Source organism: Parasteatoda tepidariorum, chromosome 5 (assembly GCF_982258835.1).
Source record: "Parasteatoda tepidariorum strain Cologne lab strain chromosome 5, Ptep-v5.0, whole genome shotgun sequence".
Lineage (NCBI taxonomy): Eukaryota > Metazoa > Arthropoda > Arachnida > Araneae > Theridiidae > Parasteatoda > Parasteatoda tepidariorum.
Window position 1 is genome coordinate 41,024,509 of NC_141759.1, and position 22,289 is coordinate 41,046,797.

General features: G+C 30.7%; 1 protein-coding gene across 1 annotated transcript in view; it reads right to left on the reverse strand.

The window, feature by feature from the left end:
• Positions 1–484: 484 nt before the first annotated feature.
• LOC107438316 (uncharacterized) overlaps positions 485–22,289 on the reverse strand; it is a 112,849-nt gene continuing 91,044 nt past the window's right edge. The window contains exons 4-5 of the mRNA XM_071184922.2: positions 2,875–3,013; positions 485–745 (exon numbers count right to left, since the gene is read on the reverse strand). Of these exons, the coding sequence (XP_071041023.2) occupies positions 490–745; positions 2,875–3,013 (395 nt within the window). The 3' untranslated portion in view covers positions 485–489. The remainder of the gene's footprint in view (positions 746–2,874; positions 3,014–22,289) is intronic.

Consider the following 22,289-nt stretch of genomic DNA (forward strand, 5'->3'; position numbering starts at 1 on the left):
GCAGTCTACCTATATTCTAAGTCTACGGTACACAACATGCTTTTCAAGCCAAACATAGTACTTTTTGCACATAAAATCATTATAACTTTTGCATAGTTCTTTTATCTTGAACATTATATAACTTAATTCAAAGCTAAAAAATTATGTAGGATAAAATGATTCTTTTTTCTAGATAATAATGACAGATGTGTAGGTACGAATCAAACATTGTACTTTTTGTACATAAAATCATTATAATTTTTAAAATATTAATTCAGTTGTCTTGGAACTTGATTTCATTGAACTGAGCGTAAAAATGCATGGGCATTTTTTACATATCTTTGAGAGAAATAGCTCAGCTTAACCCGTTGCAAAAGGGTTAAACTGAGTTATAATCCAAGTAACCCATTTTATAATTGAATCTGTCTTAATTGGCAGAATTCGACAAGTAATTTCAATATAAAAAGTAATTGATATATTTTTTTTAAATAATGTATACCACACACTGAGTCAAAAATCTATATTAACGATGAAAAATATTACAGTGAAGGAGATAATTAAACAGAAAGCTCTATTTATGGAGACATAACTTAAAATTGAAGCAATGGATGAGCAAGAACCTGGATCATAAGTATAGAGGACGCAGTGCTCGTTGATTAGAGAGCCAGACATCCTTTCTGTGTGTCTTTGCAAAAACTGACTGGCTCTCAGTCCACAATCTCTAAGAGCATGTTCATGCTGGCATAGGGTGAATTCTTTTAATGCACTGAAAAAAATAATTCTGTAAAATTTCACCAAAATTCAACACTTTTTATAAGACAATAATAATTTAGAATAATCATACAGATATTCTACCCCGGATTGGCACAAGCTCCAACATTGCTATCATTACTACTTTTCCCACCTGCTTGGGTTGGCCCCCATAGTGGATTTAACCATCACCTCCTGCCTCACTTTTCCATCTTTGTTGAGCGCTGAGAGACAGACTATTTGGCATAAATACAGTGGAAGAGTGGTGATTGTTGGCGACTGGAGATAGCATTCAGTTGAGATTGATCAAGTTGTGAAAATAATATCAAAAATAAGTAGGAATTAAAAAAACTGTTAAAAAAATCTAACTTACAAACTAAATTTTAAAAAAATCTGTTGCTTAAATATAGTAGTCTATCTTAAGGGCAACAATTAAGTAGCTAACTAAGGGTGGAATACAAAATAAGAATCACCCTTGGGAGAGAGTTGGTGGAAAGTGACATTTAATCTGAACTTCAGCATCATTTACATGTAGTGGCGTGGAAAATAAATTCAAATCAAATTTACAAAACAAATAATCATGCATTCAATCACAAACTTGAACAAAACTCTTAGAACAAATTTTTCTTAAAAACGTTGAAAGTAGGTAGCCCTGGATATTTTGTCCACGTGAGAGTTTTGACTTAGTGAGAATTTGTCTAGGCGATATATTTCAGCCACGAAAATATGTTCGGTGATGTTTTGGTCACCAGATTTTGTCGATTAATAAAATATAAAGAATCCCGCTGAAATGTGTCAACTTGTTACACATGCCAGGGCTTCGGCCATGCACTACGGACTTGTACTGCTCCTCCCACATGCCTGAAGTGTGCGGAAAGTCACCACTCCTTCGAGTGTCAGAAGAACAGAGATACACCTCCAAAATGCTGCAACTACGGCAAAAACCATACTGCACATTTCTCTGGGTGTGAAGCCTGCCCCAGTAGAAAGACTGCACGCTCTCCTACTACGAAATCCTCAGCTCATCGTCTTGTTTCCATAGTGAAAGAACTTCAAGAACTTTTGCAGAACGAAGAAGTTGTTGCTCTTCTTCAATCCATCCTACAGGAAAAGACCCCTGAAAACTGAAGTTCCTCCTTAACCCAATGACTGTTTTACTACCAGTTCCAGTTAAAAAAAACTCTTTAATTCTTAAACTTTCAATACATAATTAAACATGTAGCATAATTAAACACGTAGCATAATTAAACATGTGCCAGCTGAATGTAGAAATTTATTACGTATCAATTTCTGTAATATACTATTTAATGTCAATTCATGTATATATATACATTACAAATTATGTTTACATTTATATGTACGTCAACATGGGTTAATTTGATTCGAAACTCAAATGTTATATTTACTATTTTTATCTTCGTCAACTTATGTATATATCTCAAATATATGTCAATTCAGTTTCGATATTCAAATGTTTTATTACCCAAGCAAAGTGCTTGTAATTTTGTATTGGCTACCTCAACGACTGCCTAATTCAAATTGTTATCACTTTTTAAATTGTAAATTTCTAGATATTAATTCATTAAGCAAAGTGCTTGACTTTTTATTTTATAGCTACCCCAATGTTGCTAAATTCAAAATATTTTTACCTCAGTGTATTTAATTTCATGATGTATGGGATAGGGGACGCTGCCCGGCCCAGGTGCCCAGTTTTTTCTAAATAAAGGAAAGGAAGGTGTCAACTTGTTTTCCTTTACTTTGAAAAATAAAATCCAAGTCCTTAGGCACCGCAAAGTAAAAGATTGGAAACACAAGGTAGATTTTTGATTAAAGGTAGATATTTCTGATTTTCAAAATCTGTAAAATTTAAATTAGTAAATAATTTTAAAAAAAAACTCGTGAAAGCAGCAAGATATTTAAAATTTTAAGCCTTACCCCCCCCCCCCCAAATGGATTTAATTTTTTTTCTATTGTTGTTAACTTGATGAAAAAGTTTCTAACAGCGTGTAAAAGTATTTTGAAGAAATCGAAAAAAAAATGATGAAATAAGAGAATAAGATAAAAATTTAATTAAAAAAAGTCTTTGCTAGGTTTTCAATTGGTTCTTTGTAATTTTATCATAAAAAATTATTATGAACTACGTACCAGCAAACCGATTTCAAAGCTGAATCCTTATCTTCTTCTTTTTGTTCATGAGACAAAACAGCAATCGTTCGATATTTCTCTCCGCATTTTTTTGGATCAGTAGAGATGTTCTTGAAGCAAGGAGCATGGCTTAAGTAATCTAAGGAGTGAAATTCATATTTAACAATACACTTTAGTTTTATCAACTGTGGCACATATTTTGTATTTAATTTTAAAAAGAAACTTTATAAATTTTGTTTAAAGTTCTTAGAAATTTCAAGATACATTACAGTCTGTATTTTTTTCTTCATAATTTTTTTATTCGAAATTACTACTCTTAAAACATAGTATAGTTCTTTTCAACAATGCAATACTAGAGGTCACAAATTGATATTTAAGCATGAGAAGGTAACTCTATCAAAATCTAACAAATTATCATTGAGCCAAGCTGTCTGAAAACATCAAAACCAATTTAGTTGATGGAAACAAACTGAGAGGAGTTCTCAAAGTTTCACCAAGCAATCAAGAAAATTTTGATGTTTTCATTGTTCAACTACTCAGTTTTCTAGTTTTCAACTCAAACCAGAAGTCAAGGAAACTTCTGGATCAAGCAATGGTACCATCTAGTTTTCGTGGAAGAATTTTGATTGAACTATCCAACATTCGCTTTACGTGGAGTGGAAATCCACGAAAACTTCTCCAGGTTAACCAAACGGCAGAGAGATTCTAACCCATGATACACTGAAGATATTTTACGACAGTTCTGTGATCGGTGTGGTCAGCTGAATTCATATCGACCAAATATCACAGCGAGTCGAACCTGGGTCATCTCATTGGAAGGCGAGTGCTCTTCCCAACGCCTCCTATAACTGAAAGCCTCCACACGGTTCATTTAAGGTAGTCCGATCAGACCACTGTGAAGGATATCCACTTTCCGAACGAGTTACTTAATACAAAATCTAGTTAAAATTAGAAAGTGGTAGCAAATATATGACTAAAAATTTGTTTTATTTATGAATATTATTGGTTTGCCTTATTCACTTGTCAACCACTACAGATTCAATTCTCGATGAATGAATTTCTCTGAATTACTTTTATAGAAGGTTTTGGGTTCATACGCACAACTGATTTACTTTTTAAATAGTCTGCGCGGACTACTTATAAAAGACCGTGTGGAGGCTTTTTGATGTAGGAGGTGATGCTCTTCCTCTTTGTCAAAAATGAAGCAAACATAATAAAAACTGCTTCCTAGGCTTTTTTTATCCTCTTCAGCTTCCCGTTATGTAGAAGATTTAGTTTAGATTTTTCACTTTCGGAACATAAATATGAATTTTTCATTCTTTTATAGAGAGAACACCCAGAAGAATAAAGATAATTCAGCTTTTTCTTATCTTATAAGAAATTGGCACCGAAATTTAATACTAATAATTGAACGTATTTCAATTGCTTTTTTCAATCCTTGCTTAAACATTTATTTATGGTTTCCTATGACTAAAGCTTCTTTTACTGCATTTTTGACAAGAATCTCAAATAAAAGTATATTATTGGCAGCCATAATGGAACACGAAGTATGTGTAAAAATTTATGAATTTTGCTCCGATGATAATTTAAACATACGAATTTCCAAAAAAATTGTGAATCGATTTTCATACATATTTTTCTTTAATGTAAAGCAAAATTATACCTTGCAATGTGGAGATATAATTTTTCCAATTTTTTTGAAACGTTTCTCACAAAACCTTTGTGCTCGAGGAATTTTTTTAAAAAAAATGTCTTAAAAAATAAGAAAGAAAAAACGAAAACAAAATCAAATTTTCAAAGTTTACAAGAAACAACTAAGTAGTTAAACACTTACTATATAGTACCTGGAGGGCGTAAAATAAAGTAGTTACTAAACATTAAGGTGGTTTAAAGCTGGAGAGGTTGAGATGCTCCTTTCGAGTACGAAGAGTTAGTTTTTGAATGTCACGATTACAATTAAAAATGATTTTCTCTTCAAAAATCAAAGGACATCGAATACAAATATCCGCCGTAAAGTTGATTAACGAATTTTTGTTATTTGCATTTCGTTACAATTGAAGACTAGGTTGAACATCTGTACTTTACATTGGAATTATGCATATTTCACACTTTTTAAATAAAACTAACAATCTTAATCCACTGAGGTCGGTCAAAATGACAACTTAGATAAGAAACAACATTTCCAAAGCACGCAACACACTTTAGTTGATGAACAATTATTTGATAAATTCTCAGGGCGTTGGATTATTTCCTTATACTCAGATAGATAACGCGTAGTTTGAACATTTATTCCAATAAACATCTTCATGTATCCGTCGTTAGTCTTCATATAATCTAGAATTTCTAATTCACTATTCCAAAGTGACTTATGATCTGTCATATTTTGGCGATTGAATACGTATTGGCGATTATGCAGCACAGAATCTGGCACGCATTTCAAAATGACTAACGATACTTATCATAAATCTTTCTAAGGCAAGTTTGGATATATTGAGATTATTTCCCCAAACAATGTGGGCTCCCCTCTTGGCTTTAATGCATTCTAAATCGGATATATTATCACGCGGGTATAGTACGTGACGGTGATATATTCAACAAAGTACTAAAACTAGTTTGGGTAACTGATAGTTATAAATTTAAAACTTATATTTTACAAAGCAATTTCGTTTAGGTAAATGTGTTTTTGAACATTTCTGTAACAATTTCAAATAAAATCTCAATATTTCGTAAAATCAGCGATTATTGAATCTCACATTACACCTTTTATTAAAAATAAATTTAGTTTAATTGAAAAAATAGTGATTATCAAATAATTTATTGCAAAATTCGTAATTAATACAGTTTTTTTATAAAAGAAAATGCTGAGAAAAATGCTTTTGTAGAACCACCGCAACTAATATAATGGTAAATGCAGCAAAAGATCTCTTACGTCTAAGGAAAAAAGCAGTAGCTAATATTAAACTGTAATTCCTTGCTACTTTGCGAACTGAGTTAAATATACAGTTCCCGATATATCACATCAAAACACTTGTTATATATTACCTTTGTTATTTTTAAAAAAATAGCTTTAGCTTAATAGAATTATTTAAAAAATAGTTTTATATTTACTTTTAATGTTATTATTAACTAATGTTATTAATAACTAATATAACATAACTTATTAACCCACTACTAACCCGGTTAGTGCATCATTTGTGGTGATGCTAAAGTATTATTATTATCATTATTATTAGTTTTTTTTTTGTTTTTTGAAAAAGGAATTTGGGATACGCCACAGCAATTCCCACAATCTGCTACGGAATTTTTATACTTTCAGAAGAAAAAGAAAAGATATGGCTTACGCCAGATCTTTCTTTCCATAGAACAACTTCTATTCCATAGAACAAAATGAAAATGAATTTCATCGCTACATATAAGTATTCTAAACAGATATATTAGATGTCTGATAGAAAAAAAGGTCAGCTATAAAGTCATGATAAATGCTTTATAAGAATTATATTTGTTTTACAGAATATGGGAGAAGTATGGCAGTATCAATTTTTTCCGAGTATGGTTTTCTCACGTGGTGGTGAAATAGCAATTGGGTACTTGTACTTCAAGAAGAACAGGAATACCCGCACATGTGATCCATGTGCTAGCTGATAGCTTATAAGCAAAATGGCGTGTTAAAGTTGAGCTAAGTTTCTCCGTAAAAGTTAGAATGTTAATTAGCGTGAAGTTAATTCCATACAGCGCCGTATTGCGCTCGAATTTGTGGAAATATAGTTCTAAGTCTTTTACTAAACTTAGATTTATGTACTTGTGTATTTTATTGTAACCGTGATTTATTTTGTTTTTGTGTGCCTGGCAACTCCAACGCAGAATTGATTTGTTTATGTTCTACAGTTCTTTGTGACTGTTTTTGTGTTTCGTAAGAAATATATAGTAAAAGAATGGAAATCTTTGTGAAAAAATATAGACTGCGTCAATTAAGAAAATTGATACTTGATCGGTTTGTCTAACTAGTCTAGAATCATGCGATACTCCAATTTGTTACAGTTAAGCCTTTTTAAAAGTTGGCAAAATTAAACGAAATCTGCAAGTTCTCGTATGTGGTTCTCTACCGTTTTATAAAATATTTTGTCGAATCCTGAGCAGTGCAGATGCTGTACCCCCTTTTTCTTCTTGAAGGAACTTTTCATCAGAAAATTATGTATTTATGACCCATCGGTGAGTTTGAACTATTACAAATTCATACATTAGAAAAACTGAAACTAATATGTTCTTTAATTTTTTTAATATGTGATATTTTTTTCTTGTCAAATAAAAATGGACGGTAAAATAAATATTATGTCTGTGAAAGAATTTTTTGATGGCTATTTTTATTTTAAAAATGACATCTCACACTTACACACTTAAAAATTCTTCTGATGTAAGTATAATTAAAAATCAAAAATATTTTTAAAAAAACATTATAATGAAATACTTAGAAATAGAAAATAAACATTAAATCATAGTTAACAAAATTGAAATTATACTGATAAAAAATGCATTGGGCATAACGTAGCAAAGAAATCATGTAAATAATGTTGTCTTATCTCTTTATTTCTTAGAAACTAAAAAAGTTGTCTATATATGATTAAAAAATGTGGTCTTAACCATCACTTCCTACATCAAAAAGCCTCCACACGGTCTTTTATAAGTACTCCGCGCAGACTGTTTAAAAAGTGAAGCAGTTGTGCGCATGAACCCAAAACCTTTTATAAAAGTAATTGAGAGAAATTTATCTTATATATTTGAGAATTGAATTTGTAGTAGCTGACAAATGAATAAGACAAACCAATAATATTCATAAATAAAATAAATTTTTAGTCATATATTTGCTATCACTTTCTTATTTTAACTATATTCCGTATTAAATGACTCGTTCGGTTAGTGGATATCCTTCACAGTGGTCAGATCCAGATCGGACTACACGCCGGGTTCAAGACGTTCACGCCGGGGTGACCCACCGGCAGGGGTGAAAGCGAGACGGAAAAGAGGAAAGGCTGGTAGTAAAACCATTTCAGTTATAGCTAGTTCTGGTGAGGAGTTTACTTACTCTTTTTTTTAAATTTTTCAACAATATCTACTTTATCTTGGAAAAGAAGCAGTTTTATATATATGCCAGAATTATAAAAGAAATCTTGATAGTTACAGATATTTCATTTTTTTCGAAAAAAATGCTGGAATGAAATGTTTTACGTACCAGGTTTTTCTCTTTTCCGTCTTGCTATATAAGGGCTTTCACCCATGCCCACCGGTGGGTCACGCTAGATTGTCTCATCTTGGCAGCGCACCTGAGTAAAAACTGGTAACAATAAATTTCATTTTTCAGTTTTTTTCCGGGAATAATAAAAATCCATAACTACCAATTGTTTTTAACGAATGCAATTTTTATATTCAAATGCTTCTTCGCCGTGATAAATTTCCTTAGAGTGAATTGTTATTGTTGAGAATAGATTAACTCCTCCCGAATATTATCTAATATTGAAATAGTTCTTATACCAGTATTTTCTATTTTTCCGTACCAGTATTTTCCCTTTTCCCGGCGTGAATGAGTTAAAGTGCTGTTATATGTATTTGTTCATGCGTCAAATTGACGCGTGTTCGTTAAGATAGGTATATAAGTAACGTCCGCAAACTTAGTGTTAAGCATGCACTGTGTGTCTACTTCATATCCCATCATAAATTTTTATAATATTAATATATTATAAGCAGAACTATCATGTTATTTGCAAAATAGATTCTAATGTAAAGCACTTGAGCTACCACTTTTTCTTTTTTGTAGGAAGAAACAGTCGTTTTTAAAGGAGATATATGCACAAGTGTGCTAATAAAATTATAGTTTTTTTATGCAGAAGGAAATATAAAGCAAGTTTATTTTAAATCTTAAAAGATTCTCAAAATAAAAATGCTCCATAGCTTTTTAAAGAGCAAAGCATACTTTTATTTTAAACATAATCCAAAAACTAACTTGTTCTACAACGTGTGTTTTTGTTTATTATCATATATCAAATAAGTAATAAATTTTTAAAAAAATATGCAGCAGTGCTTAATTATATTAAACACTAGAAGTTTGAAGAAAAAAGATATTCGAGAACAAAATAAAAAAAATGTTTCGTAAAAACTCTCCAATTTCTCAGATTTCGCGTCAAAGAAATTATTTTAGAACTTTAATGAGCTATATTATGTTTTAAAAATTCATAAGACTAAAGATTTTGTTCACGCTTACAAAATATAGGAATTTTTGAAAGAAATACAATATAAGTAATTACAGCTTATAAAATATACTTCTTTAAGTTCTGAAACAGGAAACAGTTTTCTTAGGTGTTTATTTTCACTTTTTAACCTTTCTAATATTAAAACAGATAAATAAGAAGAACTAATTATTACATTTTTTAACTTGTTAGTTCTTATATTACATATTATGCGCAAAATAAAATGAAATATTTACTTCGGAACTTGAATTCATCGAAGATTATACTTAATTATCACAATTATAAAAAAAACTCATTGGTAGCAACAAATTCTTTTAGTAGAATGGATTTTTTTAGTTACTTTTTTAACTGCTTAAGACTCAGAAGTGTTCCTGGGATGCTGGAAATGAGTTGAATCTCGGCATTTGGCGAGAAGCGCCACTAACCGATTCATCTAAACTTAATGATCATGGTATAAGTAGTCATAAAATAAGAACTGGTAATAAATTGAGTAAAGAAATAGGAGAAAATCTCCTTGGTCAAGAAAGAAATCACATAAAATATAGTAAATAATGACAAGCACAATAGTTATTTTGTAAAATAAAATAACATAGCAAATAAAAGTAATAAAATAATTGGGAAAATATTTACTAGAAATGAAAATAAATAATACTGAAAAGAATATAGAATTATTTACAAGGGTATGTACAAGTTAGGTTTTTCTCTGTTAACATAGGCACTAGTGTCAACTTTTACTACACAGGTTTACTACAGGTGTTTTTGGCCGGCTAGATTCGAACTCCGGTTCTCACGAACATGAGTTCATCGCCCCAACAACCATAGGCTATCCTGGTCCAGCCATTTTCAACATTTTTGGAATGTGTGTTAGAAGATTGGTCTCATTGATCCGCAAAGGGTTAAAACAACACAATTACAATATTCAGATAATGAAGCGAGCTCACGTCTGAGTAGATGAGACTCAGCTCTACTCTCATTTTGCATAGAATTGTCGTTGTTCTTATACTCTTTGCCAATACTAGCAAGTCTGCTATGGGAAACCAAAGATAATTTTTAAGGTTGATAGTGCGTTTCTTGTTTTTCAGTGGCGTCATCTATGGTCAAGAATACAACTTTAACCACGCACGCATCATAGTAGTTTTACAGGGAGGACACATTTATATTCCATATATTCATCCACATCTCGTAATTTTGATCTGAACCAGAGAACGGTCAATTTCCAATTCAGTACGTCCAAGAAGAAGTCCCATTTGTTATGAGAACTTGGTGGACTTTATGACCTCGACTGATTTAACATGCACCAGCCACCATTTATAAACGGGATTCTTTAGCCGGCGGGTTTCGAACTAATGATCATACGAATAAAAGTCCAACGTCCAATCAACTAGGCTATTCCGTCCCCGCATAGCATTGTCTATCTCTATCTCACTGGCACATTAGAGAATTTTTATCGCAGTTTCGTCTTTGAGGATTTTTCAATTTTGGGCTGTTATTTCCATCGGGAACATCCTAAAGATTATTATAGATCCATTTATTTTATTATTAACAGATATGATTGGCTAATTTTACATATTCTGTGAAATATAAGAACAGGTAAAAGTAGCGAGTATTCCTTTGCAGTCTGTAAAACAATAAACGTCAAAAAGTAATTATAAAGTTATTATAAAGAGAGTCGCTACTCGGTAAAGAAGTATCTGTTATTGGCTATCTATAAAAAATGTGTTTTAACGTAAATCAAATCTATCTAATGAAAGAGAATGATTAAGTACGAAATGATTCTGAGAAAAATTAAACTTAACACGTTGAGTGCCGCGTCAGCCATCGGTGGCTGACACTGAACTTTCCATTTCGGCCACGTCAACCACCGGTGGCTGACACTGAAATTACATTTAGGCCGCGTCAACCACCGGTGGCTGACACTAGAATTACATTTAGGCCGCGTCAACCACCGCTTGCTGACATTGACGTTTCACATAGACCACAAAAAGCAGCTGGCTGACAGCGTATAATATGATATAGAACTATAAAATTTACACTCTTTTATGGAATTGCAGGAAATTTATTCAAAATTTGCTTAATTATTGTGATTCTTGGTTTAATAAATTCAAATTAGCAGATTTTTATCTACCACTATTTTTAAATAATTCGTAGGCATATATAATTCACCACTTTGGATTTATATGTCATGTTAAATCTTTTATAAACTAGCAATACCTGTCTATATTTGCAAATTTAGTTAGCAGTTATTTACTGTGTGGCCAGACGAGCAAACCATGTAAAATTAGCGTGGCATTCAACGCGTTAAAGATTGGAGCCGCGGTGGCTCAGAGTATAGAGCGCTCGCCTCTCAATGAGGTGACCCCGATTCAAATCCCAGATGGATACGAATTCCGCTCCCGGCATGCACCGTAAATATTCCCTTAACCATGGAAGGATTTTGTGGTCTTCCTCTCCATATAATGCAAATACGAGTTAGTTCCATCAATAAGTCCACCACGAAGACTAGTTTGTCCCATTGCTTGTTCCAGGAATTGCCTTGTCTGTTGGATTGGGTTCAAAATTACAAGTCTGCGGAATTGAACATTGATAGTCATAAACGTTAAATTGGATGGGCTGTATCAACGTCTGTAATGATATAAAATAAAAATTAATTTATATAAAACCTTTTAATATATTTTAGTTTTTATGTTTACGTGCTGGCTTTTTTACTCAGAGAAAAGCTATGTTTATAACTTAATTATTGCCCATTTTTAGCTATATAAAAAAGAAGTTACCGGCTTTTTTATTAAAGAAAGGGTTAAAAGAGAAAATATGCAATGCTTGTATAGGCCAGACAATGAATTTTTTCATTTTTTATTTAAGCTTTGTTTATCTGAGTTCCTAGCCCGAAGAGCTACCTACTCATTCATCGAATTTGAGAACGACTCACGACAATGCATATAAATGATAAGCAGGGCTTAAAGTCTATATATATTGAGACGGAAAAGAGTGAAAACTGGTAACAAATAAATTTCATTTAAAACTTTTTTTCGGGAATAATAAAATATCTATTACTGCCAATTTTTTTTAACGGATACAATACTATATCCAATTGCTTCTTCACCGAGAAAAAATTCACCCTTCGGGGTCTAATGAGGAGTGAGCTAATCCCGGCAAGAGTCATAATTACCAGGATTTCCGGGTCTCTACTTTAACAGAGTCACTTATTACACAAATATACACATCCTCAAATTCCTTTAACTCACCCACTCTTTGTATGTATTTCCAAACTGTAAATATTCATTAGTATTTATTTTCTCATTGTACATACCTGCCAACTTTCGTTCTTTCCGAGAATGGATTTTCAGAGTGGTTGTAAAACAATAAACGAAAAACAATCTGACTCAAAAGTATATTTATATTTTGATCATGTTGAAATTCGCTTGCGCAAGGATTATTGTGCTTTCATATATTTATTGTAATTATTTATATGTAGTGGTGGTCAAACTCATTTATAATTATCATTATAATTCAAAAAGTTAATTGGAATAACCTGAGTATTGCTACCACTTTAATTATGAAAATAAAATCTTCCGGAAAATCCGGAAGAGTTGGCAGGTATGATTGTACTTTAATTTTACCTTTTTTATTACTCGCAATTTTGTTATTACCTAATAATGGCAAAGTGAAATTTTTTTCTCTTAAGAACTCCATTTTGCTCCCCAAACTTTATTTCTGATATGTTTCTTAGTCTAATTTCAGGATGAATGGCAAAAGGGCCGTAAGACCTCAGACTCCCAGTTACACCACAACGAACCAACGAGAAAAAATTGAAGCAAACTCTACTGTCTGCTTACCCATCACCTCCTACATCTAAAAGCCTCCACACGGTTTTTTATAAGCAGTCTACTCAGACAATTTAAAAAGTGAACCGGTTGTGCGCATGAACCAAAATTCTATTTTAAAAGTGACTGAGAGAAGTTTATCTTATATATTTGAGATTTGAATCTGTAGTGGTAGACAAGTCAATAAGACAAACCAATCATATTCATAAATTTAAACAAATTTTAGACATATATTTGGTACCACTTTCTTATTTTTACTAGATTTTCTGTTAAGGGGCTCGTTCATGAGTTGGTCTACCTTCATAGTGGTCTGATCGGACTACCTATGGAAAAACCGTGCTAAAATTCCAGATGAATGGGATAGGGGCAACACTTTCTATAACTTAAAGTCTTCACACGGTCTTTTATAGGTAGTCCGATCAGACCTTTGTGAAGGATATTCACTTTTCGAACGAATCATTTAATACAAAATCTAGTTAAAATAAGAAGGTGGTAGCAATAATATGACTAAAAATTTGTTTTATTTACGAATATTATTAGTTTGCCTTATTCACCTGTCAACCACTACAGATTCAATTCTCAAATATATATGATAAATTTCTCTCAATTACTTTTATAAAAGGGTTTGGGTTCATGTGCCCAGCTGGTTTACTTTTTAAACAGTCTGCGCGGACTACTTATAAAAGACCATGTGGAGGCTTTTTGATGTAGAAGGTGATGATGCTCAATAAAATCAAAACACAAGGACTAGAAAAAATTCACTCTCTTTTCAGGTTCTACTGAACCATCACTACAACATTTCTACGTATGTACCCCTCTAGGGTTAATACAAGATGGATAGGAAAAGGGCCAGCTGTTATGGAACGAACGAACGAGAAAAAATTAATAGCAAATGAATTGTTTATTGTTAAGAATGGATTTACTCCTCCTAAAAACTATCTATTATTGAAATAATTCTACTACCAGTTTTTTCTCTTTTCCGTATCGCGTTCAGGTCCGATGAAAAAACATATTTGCAAAAAAATTTCCTAGTTAAAATGTTAATACTAATAGTTAAAATATCTTCACATTGATTAAAACTATTTCATTTAGTGTAAATTTTATAGGAATAGATATCTTACTAATTCAAAAGCTGCTCAGAGTTTTAAAAAATATGCAATTAGACCAAAATTTATTTCTTAGTATCACATTTATGCTTTATACATTTATTAACAAAAATGTCAGTAAATATCTTTAAAGTTATCCTCATACAAAATAAAATTGCAGTCAAAGATTTGTAAATGCAGATCAGAGACATAGTTTCCTTTAAAGTATACAATATTTCATTTACGAAATTAAAGAAGCGAGTCTTTTTTTTAAAGAAATATTTTAAATTATAAGAATTTTGAGTTACTTTAAAATACAGATAATCCTCGAAAAAAGGTTATTTCCTAGTCATTTTATTCTCAGCTAATAATGCGAAAAAGAGAGTAAATTAAGTATATAGAGATGAATAAAATGAAAAAAATTGTTATCGCCTAAATATTTCTCTTTTAATCCGAGAATTTCTCTCGAATTACAAACTCACAAATAATAAAAAAATATCGTATTTTCAAGATAAAAACAGGTTATTGGGTTACTTCTGAAAAATTTAACTCTTAAAAATAAGAAGTTCTTCTATTTCCAACGCAATCTAATGCTAATTTTTTATAAGAATTAAAATAGAGTTTTATAATTTCAGCCTATTTATCGGTTGTTTTATTACCGTTTCAACTTTAAATTTGCACTTATTCTACTCAAACTTTATAACAAATTACAAGGTAGTACTGATTTTATAGTTCTGATATATTTTTGCTCTATCGAAGTAACTGAATAAGACACTTTTATGTGAAAAGATAATTTTGTAGTGTTTATCCTTTTGTATATTCTTTTTTTTTTCCGGAGAAGAGTTTTAATGCGGAAAATTTTCCTTTTATCGTGTTTGCTTCAAAATTTTTTTAGCTTAACTTACATTTTCTAAACGTTTAGATTAACTACTTAAATCTTGTTGTTGTACATACGAAAACGATGCACAGTTATCTTTTGTTATGAAGTAAAAGAATAACGGATAAACTAAACTATCTGAAGGAACGGATGTTTCAAATACTAACTGTCAGTTGTGTTAAATTTTACGACTGTTTTATCATTCTAGTTTTTATGTTACGGTTATAAAGATATTTGTTATCTAGAAAAGACTTTTTAATTGAAGCTTTGTGTATTTATAATTTTTTTTAAACTTATAGCACAGTTTGAACTTAGTTAAAGGGCACTTCAATATAGTTATTATTTTTCTACAAATGTTATAAACCCGTGATTTATGAATGCTTTAACTTGTAAAACTTGCATCGCGTATGTAATGAAATACATTTATAATCATTACAAATGTGTTATAACTGAGACTCAAATATGTTAAGTATTTTTTACAAGAGTTCAAAAAACCGAGATTCATGCTATGTAATTTATTTATTTATTTTATAACATTGTAAAAGTCATATATATTAACTATAATCAGATGCAGAGATGCCAACTACCTGCGAACTACGGATAACTATTTTCCAGTGGTAGTGTTCTAATGTATTATTCTTGGTACAGTAAACTCGATTAACAGGGTTTTTAGTCACCACTACCTTTAAATAAATCAAGAACTTACTTAACTCCTTGGGGACGGGTCATTCAGAAAAGTATTCGTACAAAATCAGAATCAAGTTGTAATTAAATAAAAAACGGTAACTTAAATGTAGTCGTTGCTAATTTGACAGACTTACTTTGCTTTCACCTTAATTATTATTAGTTTAATCATATATATAATCAATGTTAATTCAAAGTATAACTAGATAGTTTTATTTCGAACAAAGTAATGGTGAATTAAATAAATCAAACAATTATAACTCCACCCACAAATTAACTTTCTAAAGAAATACTTTGATTACCAGTTTTATCTTTTTACCCTGATTGATACGGTTTTATGCTGGCACGTATTTGGGACAGTCGGCGCGAAAGGTACACTTTTTTGTTAATAAAGTTTTTTACGATCTTAACCTTATTGATTATGAATGCGTCCCATTTTTTGTAAATATTTTTCCTTCGAGTAATTTTCGTTTCCCTACTTGTATGTCAGTCTTGAACTTTTCTATACATAAAATTATTTGTTACTTATTACCATGGCAAAGTACCATTCTTTTTTCTCTACTTTAACATGCGCTACTATTTGTTGCATTTTATGTAATCTGTCTATTGTTTTTGCTTATGTTCTAATTACAGAATGAATGGGAAAAGGACCATTAGTGGCCTCAGGAGCCCAGCTAGACCAAACAGACCAGACCTAAATGTCTTGCTGAGCCTTCTAAAAAATTTAAAAAATTAACCTTAAATCTAGGTATTTTAGTTTATAATTCTCTATCATTTCTTTAAATATTTCGTTGAATCCGGAGCAGTTGGAATCTCTGTATGTGTCATGAAATGTTTTCAAATCTCTTACATGCGCATAAAAATTATAACTCTTACATGCAGTTAATAACTCTTACAAGGGCTGAAGAAACAAAATATGGAAACACTTCTGTACTAACTCTAAGTAAACAATGTTTATTTTAATATGAAATTTTACATGACAAAACAGTTGACGCTATTTGAAAGATAAAACTTTAGCCTACTTGGAAATGGTGTCATATTTGCTTATTCAGTTCGACCGAAATGAAGAAAGGAAGTTAATAACTTCCTTTAAGCATCACTATCAAATATTTAAAAACCATTGATTTCGACTAAATCATTTTGAAATCAATCATAGGAAGTAAAAACAAAACTTTTCAATTCTGGTTCTCAATTTCGTCGAAGCCAAATTTTGCATTTGAAAAAAGGAAACAATTTATAAAAGCTTCCAGAATGATTTTTCATATTGTGTTCAGTAAAACTTTCCCAAACAATTTCTTGCTAAAAGATTATTTACACAGAATTGGTTTTCATATATTTTGTCCAACCTCTTTATTTCATAATATAATTTTAGAGAAAAAAATCAAATTTTAATAAATCGCAAAATTTTAATTTGAGAACCAATCAACGTTTTAAATAGACATGAGAACTTTTAATCCAATACTCAAATTTACACGCTTTCCTAAGAACCCAAAACTTCTCGTCTAAAACATTTATTTCTTAGAAGTATATACAATTAAAAAGTAAAATGATATAGTATTATATTTGTAAAGTATATACAGTTAAAAAGTTAATAATAAAAAAAATATTTGAAAAAAAGTTATATTGTAAGTTAATTAGAATTTAAAAAAGCTTTTGTTTTTACAAATGAAACTCATTCTGAATTAGTTTTGTTGTGCATCATCTATCTATATTATATAAAACACTAATACGTACGTATGTATCAATAAAACCGATGATATTTCTTTTCTCGCGTTGGCAACAGTTTTCATTTTTAATTGATAGGCTTCGGCGAGCAAGAGCACGTAGTGAGCATCATATGTCTAATCGGGTGAATTCTCACTGAATTATCAAAAAAATTCTCACAAAATTATCTTCATCGAAGCCGATGCTTTACATCCGGCGTTCAGTACTATTTCATATTGTTTTACAACACATGGTTTTAGCTCTCTGGTGGGAAGGACTTTAAAACAAAACTTACAACAGTTACTTTTCTCAACAAATGAAATTTAGAATAGTGTGATTAAGAAAAATATGTGAACTGTTTGCAATTTCAAATTAATACTGAAATGAACAGGTTTATAATTTTCTACAGTGAAAAGTGGTCGGAACAGTCAATTCAAAAAAGTATACAAAAGCTAGACGTTAAGAACGTATGCAATGAGCGAGCATCGGATTGCGAAGCAATCCGAAATGAACTGCGAAAGCATTTCCGGGGGTTGGCGAGCGCCAGCGAGCAGGGGGCGAAGCCTCCTAGTATTATATAAAACGCTAATACATATGTATCAATAAAACCGATGATATTTCTTTTCTCGCGTAGGCAACAGTTTTCATTTTTAATTGATAGGATTCGGTGCGCAAGAGCACGTAGCATCATATGGCTAATCTATATTATATAAAACGCTAATACGTTTTAATTTGTAGGCTTCGGCGCGCAAGAGCACAGAGTGAGCATCATATGTCTAATCGGGTGAATTCTCACCGAATTATCTAAACAATTCTCACAAAATTATCTTCATCTATTTACATCCGGCGTTCAGTACTATTTTATATTGTTTTACAACACATGGTTTTAGCCCTCTGGTGGGAAAAACTTTAAAACAAAACTTACAGCAGTTACTTTTCTCAACAACTGAAATTTAGAATAGTGTGATTAAGAAAAATATGCGAACTGTTTGCAATTTCAAATTAATATTGAAATGCACAAGTTTAGAATTTTCTACAGTGAAAATTTTTCGGAACTTTAGTGTTCAAAAAAGTATACAAAAACTAGACGTTAAGAACGTATCCAATGAGCAAGCGAAGCGAGCATCGGATTGCTTAGCAATCCGATATGAACTGCGAAAACAGTTCTGGGGGTTGGCGAGCGCCAGTGAGCAGGGGACGAAGCCTCCTAGTTATATATATTTACGCATAAAATAAGAGTGAAAAGACAGTAAGAGTTAGTTTAATTGTAAAACCCAAGAGCCTCACTATTAAGTAAAATTTTCTCACACTCAAAAATAATTTTTTTTCGCTTACCACTATTAAAATAAATTAAAAGTTTAAAAATCTTACTAATTAATGATTTTACTTTGAGGAAGCTCATCAAAGAGCAAAATTTAAAAGATGCGGCCCATGTAGGCTTGCAGCGATAACAAAAGAGCAACGACGGTATACCAGAAGGAATTGACTTTCATATGATACTTAGAATTATTGATATGTAACAGTAATGAACCCGAATTACTTATTTTGATGAATATACAAAAAAATGACTTAAATTTCGTTACTACTGGAAAATATATTTTTTCAAAGCGGAGCAATTTGGCCTGGCCGATCATATTTAAGCAAAGTGGTTCATAGTTACAAATCAAAGATCTTAAAGTAAAAAGATTCGGCAAGCAAGTAACAAAATCAACCCTTTCTTAATAACAGTCAATAATTTATACTTTCAGGAAGGAATAGTTATCAATCGAGGTAACCAGATTATTTTAACTATTATTGAACGGAATTCTAATAGTTTCATCTGTTTAATTCTAAATAAAACAAAAATCATATTATTACACTTTGAGTGAACATTTATATGACGTGTGATCAGACAAACATTAAAGTAAAATAAGTCTATCAAATTAACGATGTTAATATTTTAGCTACCACTCTTTTTTTGCTGCTTTATTTTTTTCAAAAACATTTATGAATCACTTGTCTAGAAGAGATTGAGTCATTTATTTTTTACAAAACCAGATAGTGCAAGGTATAATTAATGAAATTTTTCAGCACCAGAAGCTAAAAGAGACAGATATAATAAATCGACTTTGGCGCCCATTTTCAGTGATAAAACATATTCAAGATTTCAATCAGAGATGTCAACTGCTCCGAACATACCAAAATAATTTATAAAATGGTAAATAACTGCAAAATAAATTTTGCAAATATTTAACTATTTTTACTTTTTTTTTAAAGGTATAGCATGTCCTAACTTCTAAAAGTGGTGTCCTAACTTCTAAAAATTATATAAGCCTACAAATTATTTAGAAATAGTGGTGGATAAAAATATACTTGAATTTATTAAAAAATCACTAAATTGATTTTATTAAACCTAGAATCACAATAATAAACTACCACTTTAAAATATTATTTGCTGTCCGGAGCAAGTTGGCATGTCTGTCAGAGTTGCCAACTGCTCCGGACACGCTAAAATTATTAAAAAAAACGGTAAATAACAATAAAGTAAATGTTGCAAATATTTGACTATTTTTGCTTGGTTTTTAAAAGATGTCGAAGAACATACATACCAGAAAATGATGAATGTTATAAGCCAACGAATTATTTAGAAATAGTGGTGGATAAAAATCTACTAAGTTGAATTTATTAAACCAAGAATCATAATTGATAAACTACTGCTTTAATATATATATATTTGCTGTCCGGAGCAAGTTGGCATCTCTGTTTATGTAATCTGTCTATTGTTTTTGCTTATGTTCTCATTGCAGGATGAATGGGGAAAAGGCCATTATTGGCCTCAGGAGCCCAGCTAGACCAAACAGACCAGACCAATTATGTCTTGCTGAGCCTTTTAAAAAAAAGGATAATAAAATAAACCTTAAATCTAGGTATTTTAATTTATAATTATCTATCGTTTCTTTAAATATTTTGTTGAATCCGGAGCAATTGGCATCTCTGTATGTGTTATGATGAAATGTTTTCAAATTTCTTATATGAGCATAAAAATTATAACACTTAGATGCAGTTAATAACTCTTACAAGGGCTGAAAAAAATATGAAAACACTTCTGTACTAACTGTACGTAAACAATGTTTATTTTAATAGGAAATTTTACATGACAAAACTGTTGGCGCTATTTGAAAGATGAAACTTGAGCCTTCTTAGAAATGGTGTCATATTTGCTTATACAAAATTCAGTTCGACCGAAATGAAGAAAGGAAATTAATAACTTCCTTTTAGCATCACTATCAGCAATTTTAAAACCATTGATTTCGACTCAATCATTTTAAAATCAATCATAGGAAGTAAAAAAAAAAAAAAAAAAAACTTTTCAATTCTGGTTCTAAATTTCGTCGATGTCAAATTTTGCATTTGAAAAGAGAACCCAATTTATAAAAGCTTCCAGAATGATTTTTCATATTATGTTCAGTAAAACTTTCCCAAACATTTGCTGCTAAAAGATGTTTTAGCCAAAATGAGTTTCCATATATTTTGCTCAACCTCTTTATTTTATAATATAATTTTAGAGAAAAAAAATTTGATTTTTGTAAGTTGCGAAATTTTAATTTGAGAACAATCAACGTTTTAAATAGACATGAAAACCTTTAACCCTTTCGCGCCGACTGTCACAAATACGTGACAGCACGAAACCGTATCAATCAGGGTGAAAAGATAAAACTGGTAATCAAAGTAATTCTTTAGCAGTTTATTTGTGGGCGGAGTTATAATTGTTTGATTTATTTAATTCACCATTACTTTGTTCAGAATAAAACTATTTAGTTATACTTTGAATTAACATTGATTATATATATGATTAGACTAACAGTAATTAAAGTAAAAGCAAAGTAAGTCTGTCAAATTAGTAACGACCACATTTAAGTTACCGTTTTTTATTTAATTACGTCCTGATCCTGATTTTGTACGAATGCTTTTCTGAATCATCCGTCCCCAAGGGGTTAATTCAATACTAAATTTTGCACACTGTCCTAAGAACCCTAAACTCTTCGAAAATATTTATTTCTTAGAAGTATATACAATTAAAAAGTAAAATGATATAGTATTACTTTGTAAAGTACATACATTTAAAAAGTTAATAATAATAAAAGAATATTTGAAAAAAAGTTATATTGTAAGTTAATTAGAATTTAAAAGAAGCTTTTAGTTTTTACAAATGAAACTCATCCTGAATTAGTTTTGTTGTGCATCATTATATATATTTACGGAAAAAATAAGAGTGAAAAGACAGTAAGAGTTAGTTTAATTGTAAAAACCAAGAACCTCACTATTAAGTATAATTATATAACAATCAAAAAAAATAATTTTTCGCGTACCACTATTAATATAATTTAAAATTTTAAAGATATTACAAAATGTTTTTCTCATAGAGACGCTCATTTGTCAGATGAAATTGAAAGATGCGGCCAATGTAGGCATGCAGCGATATACACGAAGGAACTTATACCTCCCAACTTTTACGCATTTGGCGTAAAATTTTATTTTTATATTTAAAGTGGGAATAAATATATACTTCATTTTCTTTTAAAAACATAATTTTTAAATGATTTTGATCACCATTATTCTTAAAGAAATTAAGCATATAAATTTATATGTGTATTCTCATGGCTATGAAGTTAAGCTTTTTCTATAACAACGTAATTCTTTGCTTAAAATAGAAATTTTAATTCCGTTTTACTACCACTGAGAAAAATCATAAAGGAAGAGATTAAAAGTTGGCAAGTATGGGAATTGCATTTCATATGATACTTAGAATTATTGATATGTAGTGATAAACCAAAATTACTTATTTTGATAAATAAACAAAAAAATGACTTAACTTTCGTTACCACTGGAAAATATATTTTTACAAAGCAGAGAAATTTGGCCTCGCCGATCATATTTAATCAAAGTAGTTATTAGTTACAAAACAAAGAGCTTAAAGTAAAAAGATTCGGCAGGCACGTAACAAAATCAACCCTATCATAGTAAC